This window comes from Poecilia reticulata, chromosome 20 (genome assembly GCF_904066995.2).
Source record: "Poecilia reticulata chromosome 20, P_reticulata-male-v2, whole genome shotgun sequence".
NCBI lineage: Eukaryota > Metazoa > Chordata > Actinopteri > Cyprinodontiformes > Poeciliidae > Poecilia > Poecilia reticulata.
The window spans coordinates 7,659,766-7,680,722 of NC_088849.1; the positions used below are offsets into that span (position 1 = coordinate 7,659,766).

At 40.3% G+C, this 20,957-nt stretch overlaps 2 protein-coding genes across 2 annotated transcripts in view; one reads left to right on the top strand and one right to left on the bottom strand.

Moving 5' to 3' along the window:
• ahrra (aryl-hydrocarbon receptor repressor a) overlaps positions 1 to 20,560 on the bottom strand; it is a 71,360-nt gene extending 50,800 nt beyond the window's left edge. The window contains exons 1-3 of the mRNA XM_008438321.3: positions 20,086 to 20,560; positions 19,615 to 19,707; positions 18,060 to 18,241 (exon numbers count right to left, since the gene is read on the bottom strand). Coding sequence (XP_008436543.1) covers positions 18,060 to 18,241; positions 19,615 to 19,676 — 244 coding nt within the window. The 5' untranslated portion in view covers positions 19,677 to 19,707; positions 20,086 to 20,560. The remainder of the gene's footprint in view (positions 1 to 18,059; positions 18,242 to 19,614; positions 19,708 to 20,085) is intronic.
• Positions 1 to 20,957, top strand: part of rps20 (ribosomal protein S20) — a 49,737-nt gene that overhangs the window by 303 nt on the left and 28,477 nt on the right. The window lies entirely within an intron of this gene.

The following is a 20,957-nucleotide window of genomic DNA, read 5'->3' on the forward strand; positions in this document are numbered from 1 at the left end:
AAATTCAATTGTCTAGATAACTCACCACCCTCAAAATGGTTTACAAACATTTTACAAAAAACAAAAATGGCACTTTGACGCATTCAGTCATTCAATATTAACGTGTTTATTTCTTTAGATTATTTTTCCATAAACATTGCATATAAATTTGTCCCAAGTCAAAAGGGGCGTGATGGAGGACTGAGGGAAATAATACATTTTATAATGTTTTTAAGTAATTTAAATCAGCTCATCAGTTTGTTTGTTTTTGTTGTTTTTTTTGCACAATTGAAGGGAAATTGTTGCATTTCTAGTCCATGCGAATGTAGTGGTTTAAGCAGATTAGAGGATGAAAATATATTTTTCAGACTTGAGTTGGCCTTGAGACGAAGGATTTATGAGCATCTCTGCTTATTGTTAATGCTAAAGTAAAGGATCTGAAATACTTTGATAGCTCAAAATGGAAACGGATAAATCTGTGCTGAACCAAGATTCGCTAAAGCACAATTTGAGATTCATGAAATCTTTTTATTAACTATTCTGTTCATGAAAACACAAAAATCTTAGCATTTCAGTACTTTGAATTAGGAAACAAATTCTACAATATCTCTATTTCTAGATTCTGTATCTGCTAAAATTGTGATTCTTAGTTCCTAAAAGTATTATAGTAACTTTGTCTGATTTCGTTCTAATCGTGTATCGTCTCATCGCTGCATCTCCGTTGATTAGCAGATAAAAATGCGTGCAGTCTTTCTTCAGACAACTCCTAGCTTCTGGAAAATCAGCAGCAGCATAATTAACCGTCTACCTCAACAGCCTTAGCGCCATCAGCGGTCACATGACTCTTCCAATTAGGTCAAGCCCGAGCCTTTTCTACATGAATTGGCCCATCTGACATTTTTATAACAATGTTGATCCAACAGTAGTTGGATGGGGAATTGGTGTTGTGATGGTCCAATGAATTATGCAAGTCTGTTTTTTTGTCCTTCCTTTCTTCCTGCTTTTATTTCAGAGAGCTTCTGTTTAGCTCACAACCCCCATTGACCTTTTTAAAGCACGGCACTCTGTTCAAATTATTCATGGTGTTAAGGCTGCCGCGACATGTTGACCTCAATTCAGAGTCTTCCTTGTGCTGCGTATCTTCCAATCAGAGGCATTTCTCGAAACTAGTCGAGAGTTGAGCAAAGCGAGGAAAAAAAAAAGGAAAAGGAAAGCTCCGGCGTCAGTGGCTAAAATAGAAATAAAGTAAACAGAGCGAGTCAAAAGTGGAGAGTGGGAAGCAAGCTGGAGCAGCAACAGACGCGGTCAGGCTGAGGTTGCCCGACACTTGACTCTTAAGGTGTGGCGGCTTCTCCAAGAGAAATGGGATTGAGGGAGATTAACGAGCTCGGGGATAGCAAAACAAAACCAAAGAGAGGGCAGCCATAGCTTGTGGTAAATATTAGTCTTTCCTCCATCTTTTAAACTTCTGCTTCTCAAATCCTAACTTCATCAATTAGACACACAAGTTTACAACTTTTGTGTTTGTTGGATTTCCTAAGATTAGGAATTTTTGCAAAAGTTGCACATAGACAAGTGAAGCAATTGTGAGCCACATCAAGGTTTTTGAAGTTGTTTTCCAATAAAGCTGCAGTATGTAACTTTTATTAAAAGAAATATATTTTTTTACTTATTTATTGAAACCATCACTATTTTGTGACAGAATGGCATAAGACAGATAATCAGTCAAAAAGATTGAAAAAAATTCTCCTAGTGCTGTCTAGAAGCAATCGCTGCTACACTGCAGCTAGCATAGCCTGTCATTAATGCTCAGGCTAGTTAGCATGGCCACCAATGACGACAGATATCGGTTTTCCTGCAACTGTAAATTGTTTCTCCTCCATTAGCACATTTAGAAGCGAGTACATGAGGATGATTGACAGCGCTAAGCCCCTCCTCCTTGACAGCACTAAGCCCCTCCTCCTGGCTCTGATTGGTTGGTTTTGTTTGGTGCATTTTTTCAGACGCAGTATTAGCTCAGTTTATTTAACTTACACAGTTACGACATAGTGACAAATATATAAAAAAATAAATACTGCACTTTTAAAGATGACTAATAACTCATTAAAAATGTAAACGAGTGTGCTATAAGTGTGTTGTAGAGATGATAAGGTATTCCAAAGGAATCCACCATCGACATCGGCTCAAGATAGAACGGCAATCAGTATCACGGCCCACAAGAATTTCTAAAAGCACCACCGCGTCGTCACGCCTGAGACATGTGAGCGGCCGCGGCGCCTTCGTCCCTTAACTCGTTTAGTGACACGTTGAGATCATTTCCCCCCCGGTTTACACAACATTGCGTGACAAGGGGATGGGTATCTGGTGGATCCAATTGCCCTCTGCGAGGGCGGGTACTGCCTCCATGAATGTGGCCTTTGAATGGCGATGGGCTAGTAGACGTCCAGACAGCTTGTACTTTACTGTATGTGGGAAATGGCCCTGATGTGACTTCAAAGGCCACAAAGATGTTATTATGCCACCTCTCTCCCCCCCTCAAGCTTCTCTGCTTCTGAGTCACAAGGAGGGTGTCTGCTCTGATCTGTTGTTTTCCCTCTATGTTACACATTGGATGCTTGGTTCAGATTCCTGTTTTTACTTTGGTTGGTCAATCTCTCTCCGAGAGATGGAAATTGAATTTAATCTCTCTTGGACAGAGTGCTTTTATTTTGCTAAGCAAAAATATTTAAAAAAAATACTGGGCATCAAAAGAACGTGGTTTATAGGGCGTTTGATGGAGGATTTGCCTTTAAAAATGTTGGTTTTTAAAGGTAAATAAAGACAACTTGAAGGGATGGAATAGAATATATAAGGTATATAAGTATAATAAATGAGGATAGCCTATTGTAAATATGTTCAAATCTTCCATATAATTTAATTTCAAGGTACATAATGATAAAACTATTTTCTTTTACTCTATTCCTATTGGTTCTAATCCCAGCTTTGGTCAGCTGACCCTCATAAAATATAAAAGGTTGGTTATTCCCTGGTAGTATTTGTTATTTATTGGAGAAACATAATCGTATTTTATCGGACTATTAGTAGGTTATAGAAAATCACTTCATTTCAGCGCCAATTCACAACAAATGCAACAAATGCATCTTACAAAAAAACCATGTCAATTCGGTCCATACCATTCATCTAGAAAGATTCCAAGTCAATTATATATGCTGCAAATTAATCTTTTAATAATTAAAATACCTGGCAAAGCAAAATCCAAAACTTTTCCAAAGTTTGTACAAAATAATGAACAGTATGTACATGTGTAAACAGGTCAGTTTTGCTGAAAAATTTTCTTTGTTGCAAATTACCTCAAGGCTAAACATTCTTAGCTGGATTTAGGTCTGGACTTTGACTAGGCCATTCTGACACATGAATATATTTTGATATAAACCGTACTTTTGCACTCCTCCTAGGCTGCTTTCAGTATTAGATGAATCCTAAAAGCAGGTGGTTGCAATGCGTTTCATTTTGGGGGTGTCATGGTAAATGGGACGAGGCTCACTTTACAGATTTTTTTTTTTTTAACAATACCAGGTTTTCATTCACATACTTCCACCGCATACTTAAGCATTACTTTCTGTTGGTTTATGAAATAAAATACGTGTGGTTTGTGGTTGCGTTGCGACTAAATGTGAAGAAGCTCAAGGAGTGTTAATACTTTTACAAGCCGCTTCTCAGCAGAAGTTTAGAAAAGATACTTGAAACTGAGAGAGAGGAAAAAAAAAGATTTAATTATTTTGTGTCAGATTATTGACGCTCCGGTGTCACCGGTTCTATACGTAGTATGGATGTGATCCCGCTTTGATTTGGCTGCTATATTTACCCCAGACACTGCTGGGCTGCCACATCAACACCTCGCCTTGTCAAAACTTCTGCTGGGCCGAGCGAATGTTTGACGGCATGAAACGGGATAACACCTCGGCGCGACGGCGTCGACACGTTTAATTTGCAGAATGACGCCGGCGACATCCTGAGCAGAACTCGCCGCGCGAAGCGAGTGTGGAAGGATGAGGCTGCGGTCCTTTTGTTCTCCTCCGCCATTAACCGACTGTCACATTGTTTTGACACCACTACTTGTTCGTTGCGAAAGCCCGAGGCGTTAGTATCTGCTTATAAGAGCAGCTAAGAATCTGCTTCAGAGAGAGAGAGAAATAAATTGTCATTGTGTGATATGATTATGATCGATCAATATTAGATGAAGAGATTTATTTAAAATTTTCCAACTAATCTTCCTGCACTCAGACTAATTGCTGAACATTATAGAGCAACAACCACGACTACGAATTAGGAGTCATCTTCAGTAAAAAAAAAAAAAAAAAAGACAGAAAAAAATGTAATATGACTTTAAGAGTGTTGTTTGAAAACAAACATGGGTACTACCAGTTCTACATCTGACAAACGACTCTGTATGAAAACAGGGATTAGGCTGTCAGTGCTCCGGCTGGATAAACCCGCGCAGCACCGCGCCACGTGCGCGGAAGAACATGTGATGCATATTTAAAACATTTGCAATTTGATGATGAAAACAAATCCTGGCACATTAGCGCTGAGAATTTCACCCCTTCGCACGCAAAACTTCCAGCTGGGGAGGGCCTCGGTGTGGGCGTGCCTATATATATATATGTATCTACATATGTGTGTGTGTGTTTAAGTGTCGCCGTGGGTGAAGCCCGCAGCTGTTTAAATTCAGTTCGTCTGTGCAACATGCCAATTTGAACAAGGTCCTCGGGGACGAAAACAGAGCGACATCTCCCTTCAACATCTCTTTCCCGCTCTTTTCCACGCTGCTAGACACGTTTTGCTTCCATCACCAGATTCATACGCCTCCCTGCTCCCCTCCACACACCCCCATTTCACTTATTCAGGCTCAACAACCATGTTGAGCTCAAGCACCTGATATGATGATCTGACCCGATCTCTCCGCTCGCCGTTATGCACCATCTGTCAGAGGTCGCGACCCCGGTCTTAAAGAATTAGATCAGCACTGCGTTAGCCTCTGAGAAAAAAGGTCTAAGGCGCCGCCACCTGAGGCAGCTACATATTCGTCAAAAAAAGGTCACGAGGAGCGTTTAGAGTCCATTAATGTAACCGCAATTCAAGTGTTGAGCGCGGCAGAGAGTTGATAAACTGTCAGAAGCGTCATTTAAAGTGAGAGTCTCTGTTGTAGGAGTTGAAAAAGAGTGACAGCTGAGCTGCTGGCGGCAGACAGCAGTTGTAGTGAAACGGCTGAATGATGAACGGAGAGAGGGGGGAAAAAAAGCAGAAGGTGGGGGTTTGTTTTGGCTTCAGAGCGAAGATCTGAGATTTGAGGGGATTAAAGGTGTCAGCTCGGATGCCTGCAATAAAAGTAAGTGAAGTGTAACTTTGAAGACACTACAGAAAGTCAGTCATCGCCTCTCACTAGAACAGCTCACATCCTGCATGTTCAGTGGATGTTCTAACAGTAAGCTGTCCCTGCATGACAACACTGACATTTCAATCCAAAAAATACATTAAGAAATAATTTATTTAAGTCTGAAAAACAATTACTTATATTACAGATAACACAATATAACACATCCAATATTACAGTTCTAATGATGGTATCTATGATGTTTTATATTAAAGCAATCATTTAAAGGGGCAGTATTGTCTATTTTCCAAGCATATAGTTCTATTTTATTACATTTTATTCAAGTGTGTGCATCGTCAGTTGTAGGAAAAATGCTCAATATATAACACAACTCAAAAGAAATTTGACAATTTAACACCGTGAAATTGAGCTCTGTCTCTTTAAGAAGCTCCTGCTCCTTCCAACACATTCAGCACATGAAAGCAGCATCAAAAGATTTTATTCATTTGAGCTAAATAATAATTCTCAGTTGCTAATTTAGAAAATAGACTGCAAAAAAAATAAAAAATTTCTCCCATCGTGTCTTTGACCTTTTTTCTGCTTTTCTTTCTTTTCCACTTGAACTGCGGTTCAAACCACTCAGAAACCTTTGGAGAGCTTTTACAACTAATTCCCCCTGAGGGAGTTTTTTGGTTGCTGAACATGTAAGTGAAGTGGTTACTTACAGATGACTTCGCATTAAAAAGAAAAAAAAAAAAGGAATAACTAATTTGAAATATCTTCCAGGGAATTTTTACCTGCATAGTTGGGGTGATTTCCAACTTTTCCCAACAGATATCATGTAAAGAGTTCCCACTCGGGAGGATAAATTATTATTTTTATATGTCAGCACACAGAAAACGATGCACCGCTTGGATGAAATCCGGTTTGGCGCTCTGTTTACCGTGGAACATTTACATTACACCTTCCTTTCTGCTGGCTAACAGCTTCTGCCTGGAGGCTGCAGAGCTAAAACAAGCACAAGTCACGCAACTGCCTCACTGTCTCTCTCTTCCTCTCACTCCCTCCCTCTGCGCTCAGCAGAAACACATACGCACATATCTTATTGTACACCTGTGTGTCTTGGTGAGATGTTTGCCCCTGTAACAATACACCTGAGTACCGACGAATCGGAGGCTACACCGCTGCCATCGGCCGAGGTTCAGCCTCGTTACCTCTTCATTCTCCTTCCCCCGACAACAAGAAAGCGCCGCGCAAGTGCGCGCTTGTTCTCGATAGGGAAGAGTCGTCCATCTGCTCGTCTCTCTCGCATAGTAAAGAAATTATCATTATTTTCCTCGTCCAGCTCACTCATTCGATCATAATTCAGCTGAGAGCGAGAGTTCATTGAAAGTTCAGACTGATGTGGGAGACAGTAGTGAAGGCCCTGCCAGCCAGCGAGAAGCACAGAAACCTTTCAAACACATTCTCTTGTCCTCTTTAATTACTTTGCCCCTTTCTCACAACAGTATCTGCCTATGATGCCGCGTCAGCATTCATTCAAATTAGAACGTGCATCTCTGAGCTTAAATAAAACAATATACCCCCTCCATCTACCCCAAAGCTTCCTCGGCTAACTCTTAACTTCATGTGACATGCTCTGAGGAACTATTTTCACTCAGCCGGGTTTATGCCCTGCTGTTTTTTGTTTTTTAATCAAAATGCAGATGAAACGAGACCTCGTCTGGTTGACGGTAGTTAGCGTATCGAGCTGTATCGGGTCAGATGCCGCTTTGGTACACAATCTTTTCAAGCGCATGGAAACATATCGATCAGCGTGGGGGAGGGGGAGGGCCCGGAACGTTTGTGCACACTGATGCGTGCTTTGATTAAGATAAATGGGGGGTGACGTATACAGCAAACAGCCAGATGAAACTAGTGGATACATGTGTTAAATGTGGTGAGGCTGTCTCGCCAGTCTCTCACTTCGAAAAACCAACGCGATCTTTATCACTGAGGCAGCTTATCAAAGGCACGTGCCTCCTCTCTTTTGCTCTGTTTGTAGAGCAATCAATAATTATGGTCAGCAAGCTGCAATTTGTTCTCTTACGTTGACTACAACTTTGCCTCTTTGACGTTTTCTCTACTTCCTCCTGACAGAGCGGCAGTGTCACTGTTCATTCATCAGGCAAAGCACATTGTGTATCCCTCCACCAGCTTTGGCCATAGGCAGACTGCACTACTGACACCCATGAGGATGATGTGCTGGCGGCCATGTTTATCCGGGATATTATATTATGAGTCACCAGTCGGTGCTAGAAGTGAAACAAAGCACAGTAGGGCTTTTCTTCTGAAAACAGCCAATGTTCAGGAAACTTACAGGAAACTGTTTGACTTTGAAGTTCCTAACATACAAATAGCAGTTCTGGAGCTTAAAGAGACACTTTGGAGTTTTTTTAAAGTGAGATTCCAAGAAGTTTTTCTCAGTAACACTTCCATAACTTTAATTGAAAGATGTTACATTGTGGTTAGTTTGAAGAAAACAAAGGAATTCCCTTCATATTGGAAGGCTAACAGCTTGTTTTTGCGCATTTTTGCTACTTAAGCTAAATTAAAAAGCTATTTTTAGTATATAAGGTATTGGGAGATATCAAACATTACCTATTTCAACTGTATTTAACACCACAGTTGTTCAGCTGTCTCTGTTGTCTGAACCGAACAACATCCTGTGTGATCATTTTTAAACCTGGACAATTTTGAAAAAGTTACATTTTGATACCATCGTATGAATGACAAACCAGTAACCAAACTACAAACTCCACTCTTTATAGTTTTCTGTGTTTGATTAGACTCATGTGGGAATCACGTTTGCTAGCCACTGTTAACAACATAAGCCAGTAACAATTTCCCTCAATTTAATTTGTACAAATACAAAACAACCATGTTCACAAATAGACATTATATACCACTGTGTCCTATTTATTGAGACCTAAACCATCAAAAAGTGAAAACAAAGAGTTTACACAGCCATATTGGATATAAAAGAACAGCAATAGATGTAACAAAGGTCTATTGTGTAAGCATTGATGTTAAATACAGCATATTATCCCAAGCATATAAGCATTTTCAGCTTGAGTTCTTTGAAATTGATCAAATTAGCTAAAACAGCAGCTAGCTAAAACTGTCTGGGAACCTGTTAGCCTTCCACCACTCTTAGGACTTCCTCATTTTTTTAGAAGTTAATAGTGACATAACATCTTTCTACCAGAGGTGAAAAAACTAATTTCATAAATAGTGATAACTTTGCTTTTATCACACTTGGGAAGGCTAAATCTCAAAGCTGTGCTAAATGTTAGAGTAAAGACCAACAAGGTGTGTATTTGTTGTAAAGGGGAATTGATGTAAATTCCTAACCTGGAATGATGTGAAATAATCTCTGAAAGGTGCAGCAGCTTGTATTTAAATAGCACAAGACAAACTGGTTTTCTCCCTCAGCCAAACAGTTTTCTTCAGAGCAGCATGTAAGATTTGTAATCGTGTAAATTGAACACGCCGTTTAAAAACAGCTGGGAAATGTCAGCGTGTTTTGCAGCATTGCTACACTGTTAAAGTGTCACCATAATATAATTATCAAGTTAATCTCCAGGGGCTTTGGAGTGCTTGTTGCTTCCCTTCTTATCCCTCTGCGCTCCCCTTGCTGAGGCGGAGCGCCTCGCTAAGCGGCAGCCGTGACACTAATTACACACGACAGCTTCCAACAATAGTGTTGGACCAACAAAGGCTTCTGCTCCCTCTGCAGGAGTCCCTGGCTGTCTATTCATACTCACTTGCACCCGAAACACACACTATACTCGACTGTTTGCACACAAATACACCACCCACTGCTGCGTGGCTGCCTCTGGCTGCTACAGTGAGGAGTCTAATGGAGCCCCCTCTGCAGTACTGGTGGGAGTAATTCACTTATGGCCTCTGTGATCTTGAGGGCCTCTACTGGCCCCCTTTCCTTTAAAAAGTCCCGCTCCGTTGAAGTGAATTCAATGTCTACGGCGATTGAGAGGCCCCAGCAAATCCAGGGTCATTCCTTGATTTAACTGTCATGCTTCTTAGCACACACAAGGGATTAGCATTGCTATTCTTTAGTACTAGACGGTAACAATTGTGTTTTACCATTTCAGACGAAGCGCATAGAAGAGGGTGGGCAGAGTCGCACATTAAAAGTGAAGAACCAAACATATTTATGTCTTGTTTTTGAATTTTTTAATTGCTAGAACTTACTAAAATTTGAAAATGTAACCCGAGCAAGAGGAAAACCAGCCTAGTCAAAGTACAGTAAGCCAAAACAGGCCAATAGATAGGCAAAGTAAAGATGTACTGGTTTAAATTCAGCTTGTTTCAAAGCAAAAGTAATGTTTTACCAGAGAAAAACATTGGCATTTGAGTTCACCCCGTTTTACTTACATACCTTTAAATAATAATTTACCTTTAGAAGTTACCTAATTTGTAAATAAATGGGCAATGCTGTGCGGAAAAAACTGACAATTGCACATCATGCTGGCCACCCGGTTTAATCATGCGGTTGATCAAGTCAGGGTTATGCGCTCCTTACATTTCTGTCCCAAACAGTGACTTGTACGTTGGCCAAAAGTTTGTGTTTTAGGTCTAGTTTACACAAACACATTTTTAAGAGTTTTGGCCTTTCATCAACACAAGAACTTTATTGTTACTAAAAACGAATACTTATAAAAATGTATAGAAATCTGAACCAAAGTGGAATTTTGAGAAAACTCCATGTTAGTTGTTTGCATGACTAGAGATTTTAGTGTCCGGCGTATTATTTGTCTGCAACAAATAATATGCTGATATTTCCACATACTTACTTTGACACGGTTCCTAATCAACACTGTATAGTTAGAACAACTTCTCTCACATGTTTGCATCTACCCATCACCTTTGGTCATCTTCCCTGTTACTGCTAAAGAAAAGCAACCCTCCGTCGTGACGAGACTTCTTACGACTTCCTTCTTGCCACTCTCTTGAGAAGCGCTTGACTAATTCTTGTCAACAAACACGACATTTAAGACGAACTGCGGCTCTTGTGCACCTAAATCAAGGAAAGGGACGTTAAGAAAGTGATTCAGCCTGCAGTACGTGTACATTAACCTAAGCATTGTCGGTGCTTTCAGCTGCAGTACATCTTCACAACTTGTTGCACGAACGTACAGACATCGCATGCGGAGGAAAGAGGAAGAGGGAAGCTGTAGCAGTGGCACCGAGGCCTGATCACGCACTGTTCATGGTGGAAGGTGATTTTCCTCAACAGATGCCAGTGCAACAAACAAATGTGTTTAAGAAACGACTGAAAAGGAGACAAGAGAGCAGAGAGCAGGTCGGTCTGACCTACCCATGTTGCCTGAGGAAAGCTGTAGGGGGTTTCACACCAACATCATCACGTAATTGGGCTTCTGGCTTGGAGTGACATTTTAGGATTTTTTAGAGGGAGTCTGAGTCTGTGCTCGTTCATTGAAGTGTGTGTCAAGTTGATGCCTGCTATCCAATCATGTTTCACTGATTCCAAGTGATGCTTATCTCCTTGACCCTCTAATGCCGTAATTGGATCAAGCAGTAGGTGCAAATGGAAAAGCCAAAGGCTCTCTGGCCTTCGCAAGGTTTAAAAGTTCAGTCTGACAAAAGTACAGATAAAATAAAGGTATACCATTTTTAAACAAAAAGAATTTAAGGTAGCCTACACTTAAATTCACTTTTTTATCATATTGCAGCCACAAATTTCAGTGTCTTTTTTTGGGGTGAATTTTATGAAAATACAAGATATCTGAGTAAAGGGGACTTTGTACAAATCAATGCCACACTTTTCAGATTTTTTGCTTATGTGTTTTAAGAATATTTATATAATCCAATCAGTGTATCTAAGTTTAAGATCTTCCCATGTAACTAAATTGTCGCATTAGAGAACGAGAGCCCCGCTTTAGATGTCCGGAGTGAATTAACTTTGTTTCAGAAACAATAAACTGACCACGCCGTGACCTTTCCACGTCTGAACCTTTACACTTCATTTGCTATCGTGCCGATACATCTTGGATTCCGCCTGACCATCTTGTCTGTGTCTTAAGGAAGGAAAAAGTGTAGGGTCACTGGGAGTTTAGCAAACACAAAAGTCTGTCTATGATTTGACCTGATCCACAGTTCCACCCTTGAGCAAAAAGACTCCATTCAGAAGCGGCTGTCACGCTGCTGCACTTCCCGCTTTAGGAAATCAAACGGCCTGCACTGGTTACGACCAAATTTGATACAGACCTGATATGGGAAGAATAAACCTAAAGTAATGGCGACGTTGTGGCTTACCTCTGTGAAATTGTTTTTTAATTAGCTGGTGATACAATAAAGATTCAAACTGATTGTTGTGTCTTATTTCCCTCCTTCCTCTGTCGGGTAGATGGGTTACAAAACTGTCTCCTGTCTACTTGCTGACGTCACTTGCCTGGCGTGAGGCTGTGGGCTCTGTGGTGTTTCTCTTCCTCTTTTATTATAGCTCAGCAAGCAAATAGCAGCCCAAGAAAACTCATTTTGAAACTGCACTGCATACGCTTGATTAGCAACACATATCTACATCAAAGCACTGCTGTTTTTTGTTGTTTTTGTCTTCTTTTTTGTCTAGGTTTATGTTTTTCTACCTTGTCACTACCTAACATGGCATGAAGGCTAAGAAAGGAGGTTCAATGGAGCGTCCAGCTTGATGTGGATACGTTTACATCAAAGGCCTTTATTCACAGCTAGCTTATGAGATCCGTCTCAGATGAAACACTGGCTGGTGCAGTTCACAATTTCTGGAGCTTTTGGGTGTTTATTATGCACTATAAAAATAAAATTTTTGGAGAGGATAGATATAAGCCATGAAATTACTCAAACTTTAAATCAAGCTAAATTCAAGCTAGATTTTGTTTTTAAAAATCTAGTGTCAGATAAGGGTTGAGTTTGACCAGTAGCCACTTTATTTTGCAAACTTGAACATTTTAATGAAAATCTAATGGTGTTTAGTCAGCCGCAATTCCAGTTCACCGTTTACAGCAAAGATCAGTAAGGCTGGTGTGTTTATGCGGGTTATATATTCATAATTTAACTTTGAATAAAGCCTTAGCTAGCTTAGCGCTAATGCTGAACTTGCTAGCAAGTCGAGGTCCTGAAAGACGGCATTCAGGGAGAAGGTTAAAAGCTTTTTTAACTATTTCATAATTTTTATGCCTTAATTGTATCTTTTTTGCAACAGAAAACAGTTGGGCAGGTATGTTTATACGGGTTACAGTTTTAATTTAACTGTGAATAGAGCCTTAGCTAGCTTAATGATAAAGCTGCACTTGCTAGTCAGTTGAGTACCTTAAAGATGATATTCAGTGAGAAGTTTCTGGAAATCTTTGAACCATTTCATGTTTTTTTTTTTACTTAATTGTGTCATTTTTAATGGAGAGCAAACAAGATAACTAGATGAAAAACTGCGTGAAAGTCGTCAAGCTTGAGCTAACGGGTGTGAAACTCGTTACTGGGTTTATTTGGTTTTGCTTGATATAGACTTGCAGGTTTTTTAATTGTATTTTAATTGACATTATTCCATGTGAGGACATTTTTCAAATATGTACTACAGTCTTGATGATAAACAAATATATAAATATGAATGACAACGGTTAAAATTTTATTTATCTAAATGTCTTTTAGCCGTTGAAACTTAACATAACATTCAGAAAATAAAATATCGGCATTTTAATGTGTTAGCATTTACAAAGCTGCATGCATAGTAAAACCTAAAAACAAACAGAATATGTTTCTGGATTTTATTAAGTACATGTATGTTTGAATTATTGATAATATTTCTAATGATTCGCCTGAAGTTGTGGAATAGTTACTGGTTTGTAATTTTAAAAAGTGCAAAATGATTATTTAAATACCTTTATTCTGAGAAAAGTATGATGACTCCAGCTATTATCCTCAAAACTGATAGAGTAAAAGGATCTTTGCTCAACATTTCCAATGGCTTTAAGAAGCCAAAGTCATTTCAGAAGCACATAAATCTGTTCCAAGAGTTTCTCTGTGCATCTGACAGACATTTTTCATGCCCTTTACACTAGATTTATAGATTGAAAAAAGGAAGCAAAGGAAATGTATAAATCAACTGCTACATGGCTATGGTGGAACATTAACTATGGCTTGATTTATGCCTGACAAAAGGCGTGACTATGCAGAAACACAAAAACTATTAAACAGATGCTAACAAACTTTTGATTTCCAGTTTAATATTCTTGTTTTGGGATTTTATTTTATTTTTATACATCAAAACAAATATAGTACTAGGTGTACTCTTTCAATTTATCGGAAATGTTGTGGTAGGTTTTCATGTGATGTTGAGAGTCAATTTAATGAATTAGGGTTTGAAGCGATACCACTGAAACAAGATGTTGGTTACACCATTTCCCTACTGGGCAACTGACAATTAAAAAAGCTCCCACTCTATGCAAACACCAATCTTACTGAAAAGGTGGCCTTTAGAGAAAAGAAGCTTTTAAAAAGCATCAAATTTCAAGGGTTTGATTGTTTCGGGGTTTGTTTTTTTTTTTGAAGGGTGGGGTTAGCAAATATACCAATGTAAAACTATCTCCCACACAACACAAAGCTTTGTACTGCTAGTCACTAACTTACTGTGGCATAGTGTCTTGCTAATCAGTACATTTGCAGAGCCTTAAGCTTTCTAAAGTAATATAAACTCTCCGTTTGTGTCCAAAGAGAGGGGAAACCGTTGGCCGCAGCAGGCAAATTAAACACATGCTGCACTCCTAGTTGAAACCACAACACAGGCACACAAAGGCCACAGAAAGCAATGCAATATTGTTGGACATTGCTTTTAGACGCATAGCGTGCCAACAGCAAATAGGTGGGTGTTAGCAAGAATTAGATCAGCTGATCTGATAGCCTGAAGAGCGCATTTCATTAGGCTCATTTACTGTATAAGACTGTGGGCGTTAAAGAATAAACAGACTTTTAACTGTGAGGTCTTTGGGTTCTCCGGTTTAAAAAAGCCTCTTTTCTCTTTTATCAGTGCGCAGTGTCGACACCTAGCCTGTTGGCTTTAATGCCAGATGAATGGAAATGTATCATACCTGTCAAGTCACAGGAAGAACAAGGGAACTCCTTGCAGAAAGATTCAAACCGGAACCTTCTTGCTGCAAGGCAACAGTTTGTTTCTTTGTTTATTTTTTTGAATATGTACAAAAAAATACTAACAGCAAGAAGCATAATGTCAGATCTTTTGTTTTACATATTTAAGGAAGTGCAAAGTTATCAATATTCCCACTCCAAATCATCCACATAATCGTGCATTTATTACACGTATAACCCATAACATCATTGAACCCTTTTTTAGTAGTTAACCCATGACCACAGTATCTGTTTGACTTTAATTACAGTGGATGAACAATCGTTATTTCTTTCGATTTCACCCAAAAAAAAAAAATCTAGCATATGATCGTTTGAACAGTTTTGTCTGCCAACTGTGAAACCCGCAGGAGAGATGATCAAAGAGTGCTAAATTAATGCTAAATATTTAACCGACTCAGCAGTTACAAAGAGGGCAGCGACCTAACACAGCAGAGAGGAAATTACAGCTCACCCTGTTGACATGCAAGCAAATGCACACCTGACTGGAAATAAGTAGATTTAACTCAATCTTTGAGGAAATACAGAACATTTTCACTCCTAAAGTCTATGAGAGTTTATATTTAACTTTTTATTTCATTCACTGTCTTACATTATAACAGTCATACTAAACCTTTTCTTGCATATTATATACTATATGATATAGTAGTATTTTTAACACACTTTCCTGCCTTATGACTATTTAATAAACCACGGAATAATTTTAGCTGATTGTATTTTGTTTTTAAGTACATCAAATGCTGATTGGCTGACTTCCTTGAGATCAAAGTGAAATAGTAAAAACTGTCAGTTGCTGTTTTTTATTTACACACACAGCCTGAAGGTATATTTGTACAAAGTACACAGGTGAGCACTTGTACAAATCCTCCAAAAAGCACCTGCTTCATGACTTCTATATCCGTCTCTCTGAATGAAAATTTTTTTTAAAAAGTCATTTTCTAATTTGGTCAATAAATGTCTGTCTAACAGTCCAGTCTGTTGTCAAAAACTAACATCTGCATAATCATCAGCAAGCAACTTCACACAGCCCCTGCTGGACAAAGTAGATAACTGCACCCTCAAAAAAAGAAAAAGAAAAATAGATCCTTCCGCAGTTAAAACTGCTCATAAAGACAAATGAAACTTAAAGCTGCAGGTTTCATGGTTTCATGTCTTGTTTTCTGCCAGTGACTCATAGACAATTCTGACTGTTGTTTGAAACCACAGGAAGGATGTGGACATGTACTTTGCTGCTCATCTTAGATTTATGTAGCAATGCTCCAGCCTCACTCCGCGTTCGCACATCGGATGGGGATGATGAGGATGGGTGAGGGTGGGGCAAGAGGCGTGGGGAAGTGTCAATAATGTGGGTCAAGGCGGTTCGTCGGATAGAGGCCGCGCAGAGAGACTCCAGATGTAAACACAACCAAATCCCTCATGTTCCTCTCTAATTAATCTCATTTGTGAAGCATCAAAGGTCAAATAAGCCGGTCACTACTGCCACTAATAACAGCAGAGAAGGAGTAAACAAATACGGGCCGCGGGCCAGATGCATATTCCAAAAGCTTGCGGCGTTTCCCACGGCAGCGTCTCGGATGTTTGGAAAACGGAGCGCAACTCCAAGCTGATGAAGACGCCAGCTGACGATGCAACTCACTTCCATTGCTTTACGAGAGTTTTCCAGGATTCCCTCAGCTGGGATAATTCTCGGCATCGCCCCACGCCTCGGATGCGATAGATATCTTTATCTCTCCATGAACTCATGGCCACTTGGTTACTCAGATTAGCACCTGTTCTTCAACTTTGCGTGCCGGCTAAGCTAAATGAGTGTTCAGGTGCATGCCAAAGAGAGAGACAGAGAGAGAGGGAGTAAGCATGTGTGTGAGAAGGAAGGAGCCAACAGGATGCCAGTTGTTGGGTGTCATGCCAAACCAAGGCACCGGATGGTGGAGATTAAGCGTACTCTGGGGATCACCGGGGCAAGGGGGCAAAACTTTTAGCACAGATGAAGCTTACAAATCCCCAAAGAGACTTCTCAGAAACGATGATGGGAACTTTGTTTCATCCCATCCAGGCAGACACAATAGGCATTGAACTTTGCGGGACCTCGACTTTTCCTCCCTGTTCGCCTTTTTATCCTCCTTACTCCGTGTCACCACATGTAAACACACTGAAGTTTCACCAAGGTTTAAGAAACCTATGGTTTCAAAATCGCTCGAATTTTTTGCGTCACACCATTCCTACAGTTTTGAAGCGTCAGAAAGCTTAGCTGAGAACAGAGTTTTCAGAGCTCACCCTCAACCATCAATCACTGTACTGGTCAACTGGCTACAAGAAAACTACTGATCCCATGTGAGTGGAGTTGGTGGAGGACCCAAACACAAGCAGGAGGTAGGAGTAACACTTTTCAGATGATTAATTAACTTAGCAATCTGAAACACAGAGGAAAACTCCAGAAAACACGAGAACAAACAAGAGAATCCAGTGAAGAGAAGTTGAAAACGGAGTGTATCGATACTAGGGACAATGATTGCTGAAGCGAGGAACCTCAGTTCATCATGTATTTTCGATGAACTGAAAATACACACGCAGGGGAACTTTGGGGTCAGAGTAACTAAGCACAGAATCTAAAAGTTTATTTCAACTATATTTTCTTTATACTTGCAGAGAATATCAGATTGGTTGTTTTGGGAATTTTTCTTGCCTTGTAAAATGCAGACAGTCAAGTTGTGAGAACTACTTGACCGTATGCTGATTCACTCTTGCTAAGGAAACAATTTCAACGACACCTGATAAGTTGTTTTTGTAGAGAAAAGCTATTACATCACTACTATGTTGCTGTTTATAGTTTTAAATCTCTGTGTTAATACCCTGATGCTGTGCTGTTTTTACTCAAGGTTATCATGTTGTGAGAATCTCATACCAATCATGAAAGTTTCTCTCTGAGAAAATTAAGAGGCGAATGTCATTTGCTGCTGTTATTTCACTTGGAAGGAAAAAAAAAAAAAGAATCTAATTTTCATCATCTGCGCCTTCAGCGTTTGCGTTAATAAAGCAGCATTCAAGGCCAGCGGCAACTGAATACGTTCTTCAGGGGCACATGAATATTTGAAGTTCACGGCGGAGCAACACGAGGAGCAGGAGGAGGAGCAAGACGGTGCGTGGATCAGAAAACAAGACTCTTTTCCATTTACATGTAACAGAAGTAAACAAAGGCGCAGCGGTGATTTAAGCCAGAAAAACAGACTTTTCTCTCATATTTATGAACCATCTTGAACTCATGACTCATCCTTAGCGGCTTGGTAAAATGTTTATGCTGTGGAGTCTCTCACAAGCATTCCAGAAGAAGGGCGCAAAGAGAGATGGGAAAAAGATGCCCTCACAGAATATTCTCCATAAAAAAAAAAACTTGAAATTAACTATTTTCGTCAGCCGAAACACTCCGCACCGTTTTCTGTGCTCGCACAGAACTTCCTGGGGGGGAACAAAAAGTTCTGAGCACCACAACGCAAACTTTTGTGGCACTCTTTACCTTGGAAGAAGCTTTTGACGCGCAGGTAGGAGACGGCGAGGCGCAGCACGGACAACTTGTCCAGTTTGGAGATGACGTCCGGAGGGAATGGCAACAGGCTGGCCAGGCGGTCCAGCTCGGCGTTGAGCCTGTCCCGGTGCCTCTTGGACGGGTTGCTTTTCTCATTGACAGAGGATGGTTTCCTGTCGACAACAAGGCGGACGGGAATAAACGTTGAGACGTGAAAGTTTGGGATCAGGCGGGTGTAAAAGACAAGCATTTCCTTCAGTGAACTTCTGGAGCTAAACTTAGACTTGAGAAAACAGCCGACAAAAAGGACGCATTTGGTGAACTTTACTTAGAACTGTTTATGTCAGGTTTTTAACATCACAGGAAAAAAAGTACACCTGGCCGCAAGTCAATCAGCTTGGACCCTGATACAAAAATAACTACTAACTTTGTCAATTTTTGAGCAAAACTTTTTTTTTTTTAGCAAAGTTACACATTATTTTAGGAAATAATGTGTGTTAAATGCAAACCTGGTCTTCATAACTCTCTTAGCATAAAAACAGGTTTATTTTTAATGACTCTTGCAGGGCAAGCACCGCAGGTTGCAAACTAATGCGGAGAGTCAAGACTTGATAAAACCACACCGCGCACAAGGAAGTCTTTCCTCTCTGCCTTAAATACACCATAAAACCACATTTATTTGTCTCTTTTGACAATAGGCTTGAGGTGTGGGGTGGGGGGAAATGACTAAAAAACAGGAATCTTGCACAATAAAACCCGTTCTTCCAAGTGTTTTCTGACAGTAAAGTTAGTGTGGAAAGACTGCGTGATGCTTCCCGGTATTATCTTGAACAATTGCCGTTGGTTTGACTGGAGCATAGAGGTGTAAATTAAGTTTTTTGTTGTTTTGTTTTTTTGGTTTTTTTTTTTCATTTTACCAAAATGAAAACGAAAAACAAAGGCAACCACAAAAACATCAGAATAGCATTGTGCTCGTTTCATTTTAGGAGCTGAAAACGTCCATGCAGAGAAGTGGTTTTGATGTGGCAAAGATTTCCTCTCAGATCAGCAGCAAAAGGCAGGGCCGAGCATGAAAACTTTATAAATGCCACAGGCCGTTTTTTGGGGGGAGTAGGAGGGAGGGAAAAAAATTACCACTTCCCTCTTTATTAACTTATATAACTGTTATCACTATTCATTACATCCCTTAGGATCAAATACGAGAAGTCTGCATCACATAAAGTGACGAGAAGTCACTAAAATAAAAATAAAGAAGCAAAAACCTAATTTATCAGCCGTTCAGCCTCATTATCTTAAAAGCATGAACTTAGACTAAAATACTTGTAAAATCTACTCTAAGGTGATGACTTGATTCATAAATGCGCAACAAAAACTCCAGAAATAGTTGTGCTTAAAGTTTCTGTTTTGCTGTTGTTGTTCTTACTAGCAAACGTGTCCAGCAATCATTAAGAGTAAGCCTGAAAAATATATAAGTATTTATTATAATATCCACGCTCTCACGAGCACTTATCTAATACATGCGCAAGATCAAGGATGGCTCCTTAACTGTTTCTGGACGGGCTTCCTCCTCTTTCTGCCCGCGTACATGCAGTCTCCAGGTGGGATCATGATCTTGCGCTCCGTGGAGGTGGCAGGTGCGCTGCGGATAAGACACGGCAAGTTAGAGCTGCTTTACGAAGCGGCTGGAGGAAGACACTTCCAGGGCACGTGCAGGATGACAGCTTCAAAAGCAGCATGTTGTTGACCATTACTACGTTTCCAAAGGTCAAGCTTTGACCTCCCTCCAGATCAAATGTGTAGAAAATGATTGCATCCCTCCCGCCCCCCCCCCCCCCCCCCATATTTACGTTTGACAACTTCTCCTGCTCATCTTAACTTAAATTATATTGTCATCCAGAGTGTTCAACATAACTTATTGATAATGTTGTTAAAAGGGCGGTGCAAATTCAAAAACGGTATTAAAAAAAAAAAAAATCACGAAACTTAAAAAAAATATATCTGAGAATAATACACTAACCCAGAATCTCCGTGGATTAAATCCAGAATCGAGTTGGTTCCAGAATCACATCCACTTTAAAATGTTCCAAAGAGATGCGCCTGTTGGAGGTGCACCGGCTCCGGGAAGCGATAGATCCAGCGGGAAGACAAAACACAACGCGGCCGGGGTCCCTGCACGAGCTCCGCGCTGATGTTTTCATCAGCGTCGCTCTGCTCGGAGGCAGATGTTGGCTGATTCTTTATACCCAATTGAGTCGCCTTGACTTCCTCGCGTTTCAGGTGGCGGATTCCTCTGAATGACATGTCGAGCTCTTCGCACGCAACTCGCTGCCTCGCAAAAACCGGCGCGAGCGCACACACCACCACGCGAGCGCACATACACACAGAACAGGAGCTTATGCTGCTTTCAAGTGCTGTGCGTAACGTGGGAATTGGTCGTTTTGTTGTGGTTTGAAGATTATTGAGACTGTGGTTCCCACACTGAGCATCCAGCTTGCCCGGGGCTCCCGCGAGGGGCAGTGGTGGTCGGTGTGTGTGTGTGTGTGTGTGTGTGTGTGTGTGTAGGGGGGGTTCTTATGAAGTCTGTAGCTCCCATCTCTTCCATGTCGGGTACTGGGGGGCAGGTCTGTGTCTCCTCACCCCTGCCATTGTACATTCATATGGAGAAATCTTATAAACACACAAGCTTGTATTAATTAGTCCCGCATGCTTTTCAATGACATAATTGTTGTTACATATGTTGTTTGTCGCTGTGGTTTCTTGATTCTTAAGCAAATTTCTAGGGTGAATTATTATGCACTATTTCCCCTCCTCTATTCTTTTCTTCCACTTTTCCCTTTTAACTTTTTACTTCACCTGTCATTCTTTCTTTTTTCCTCTCTTTTTCAGTCT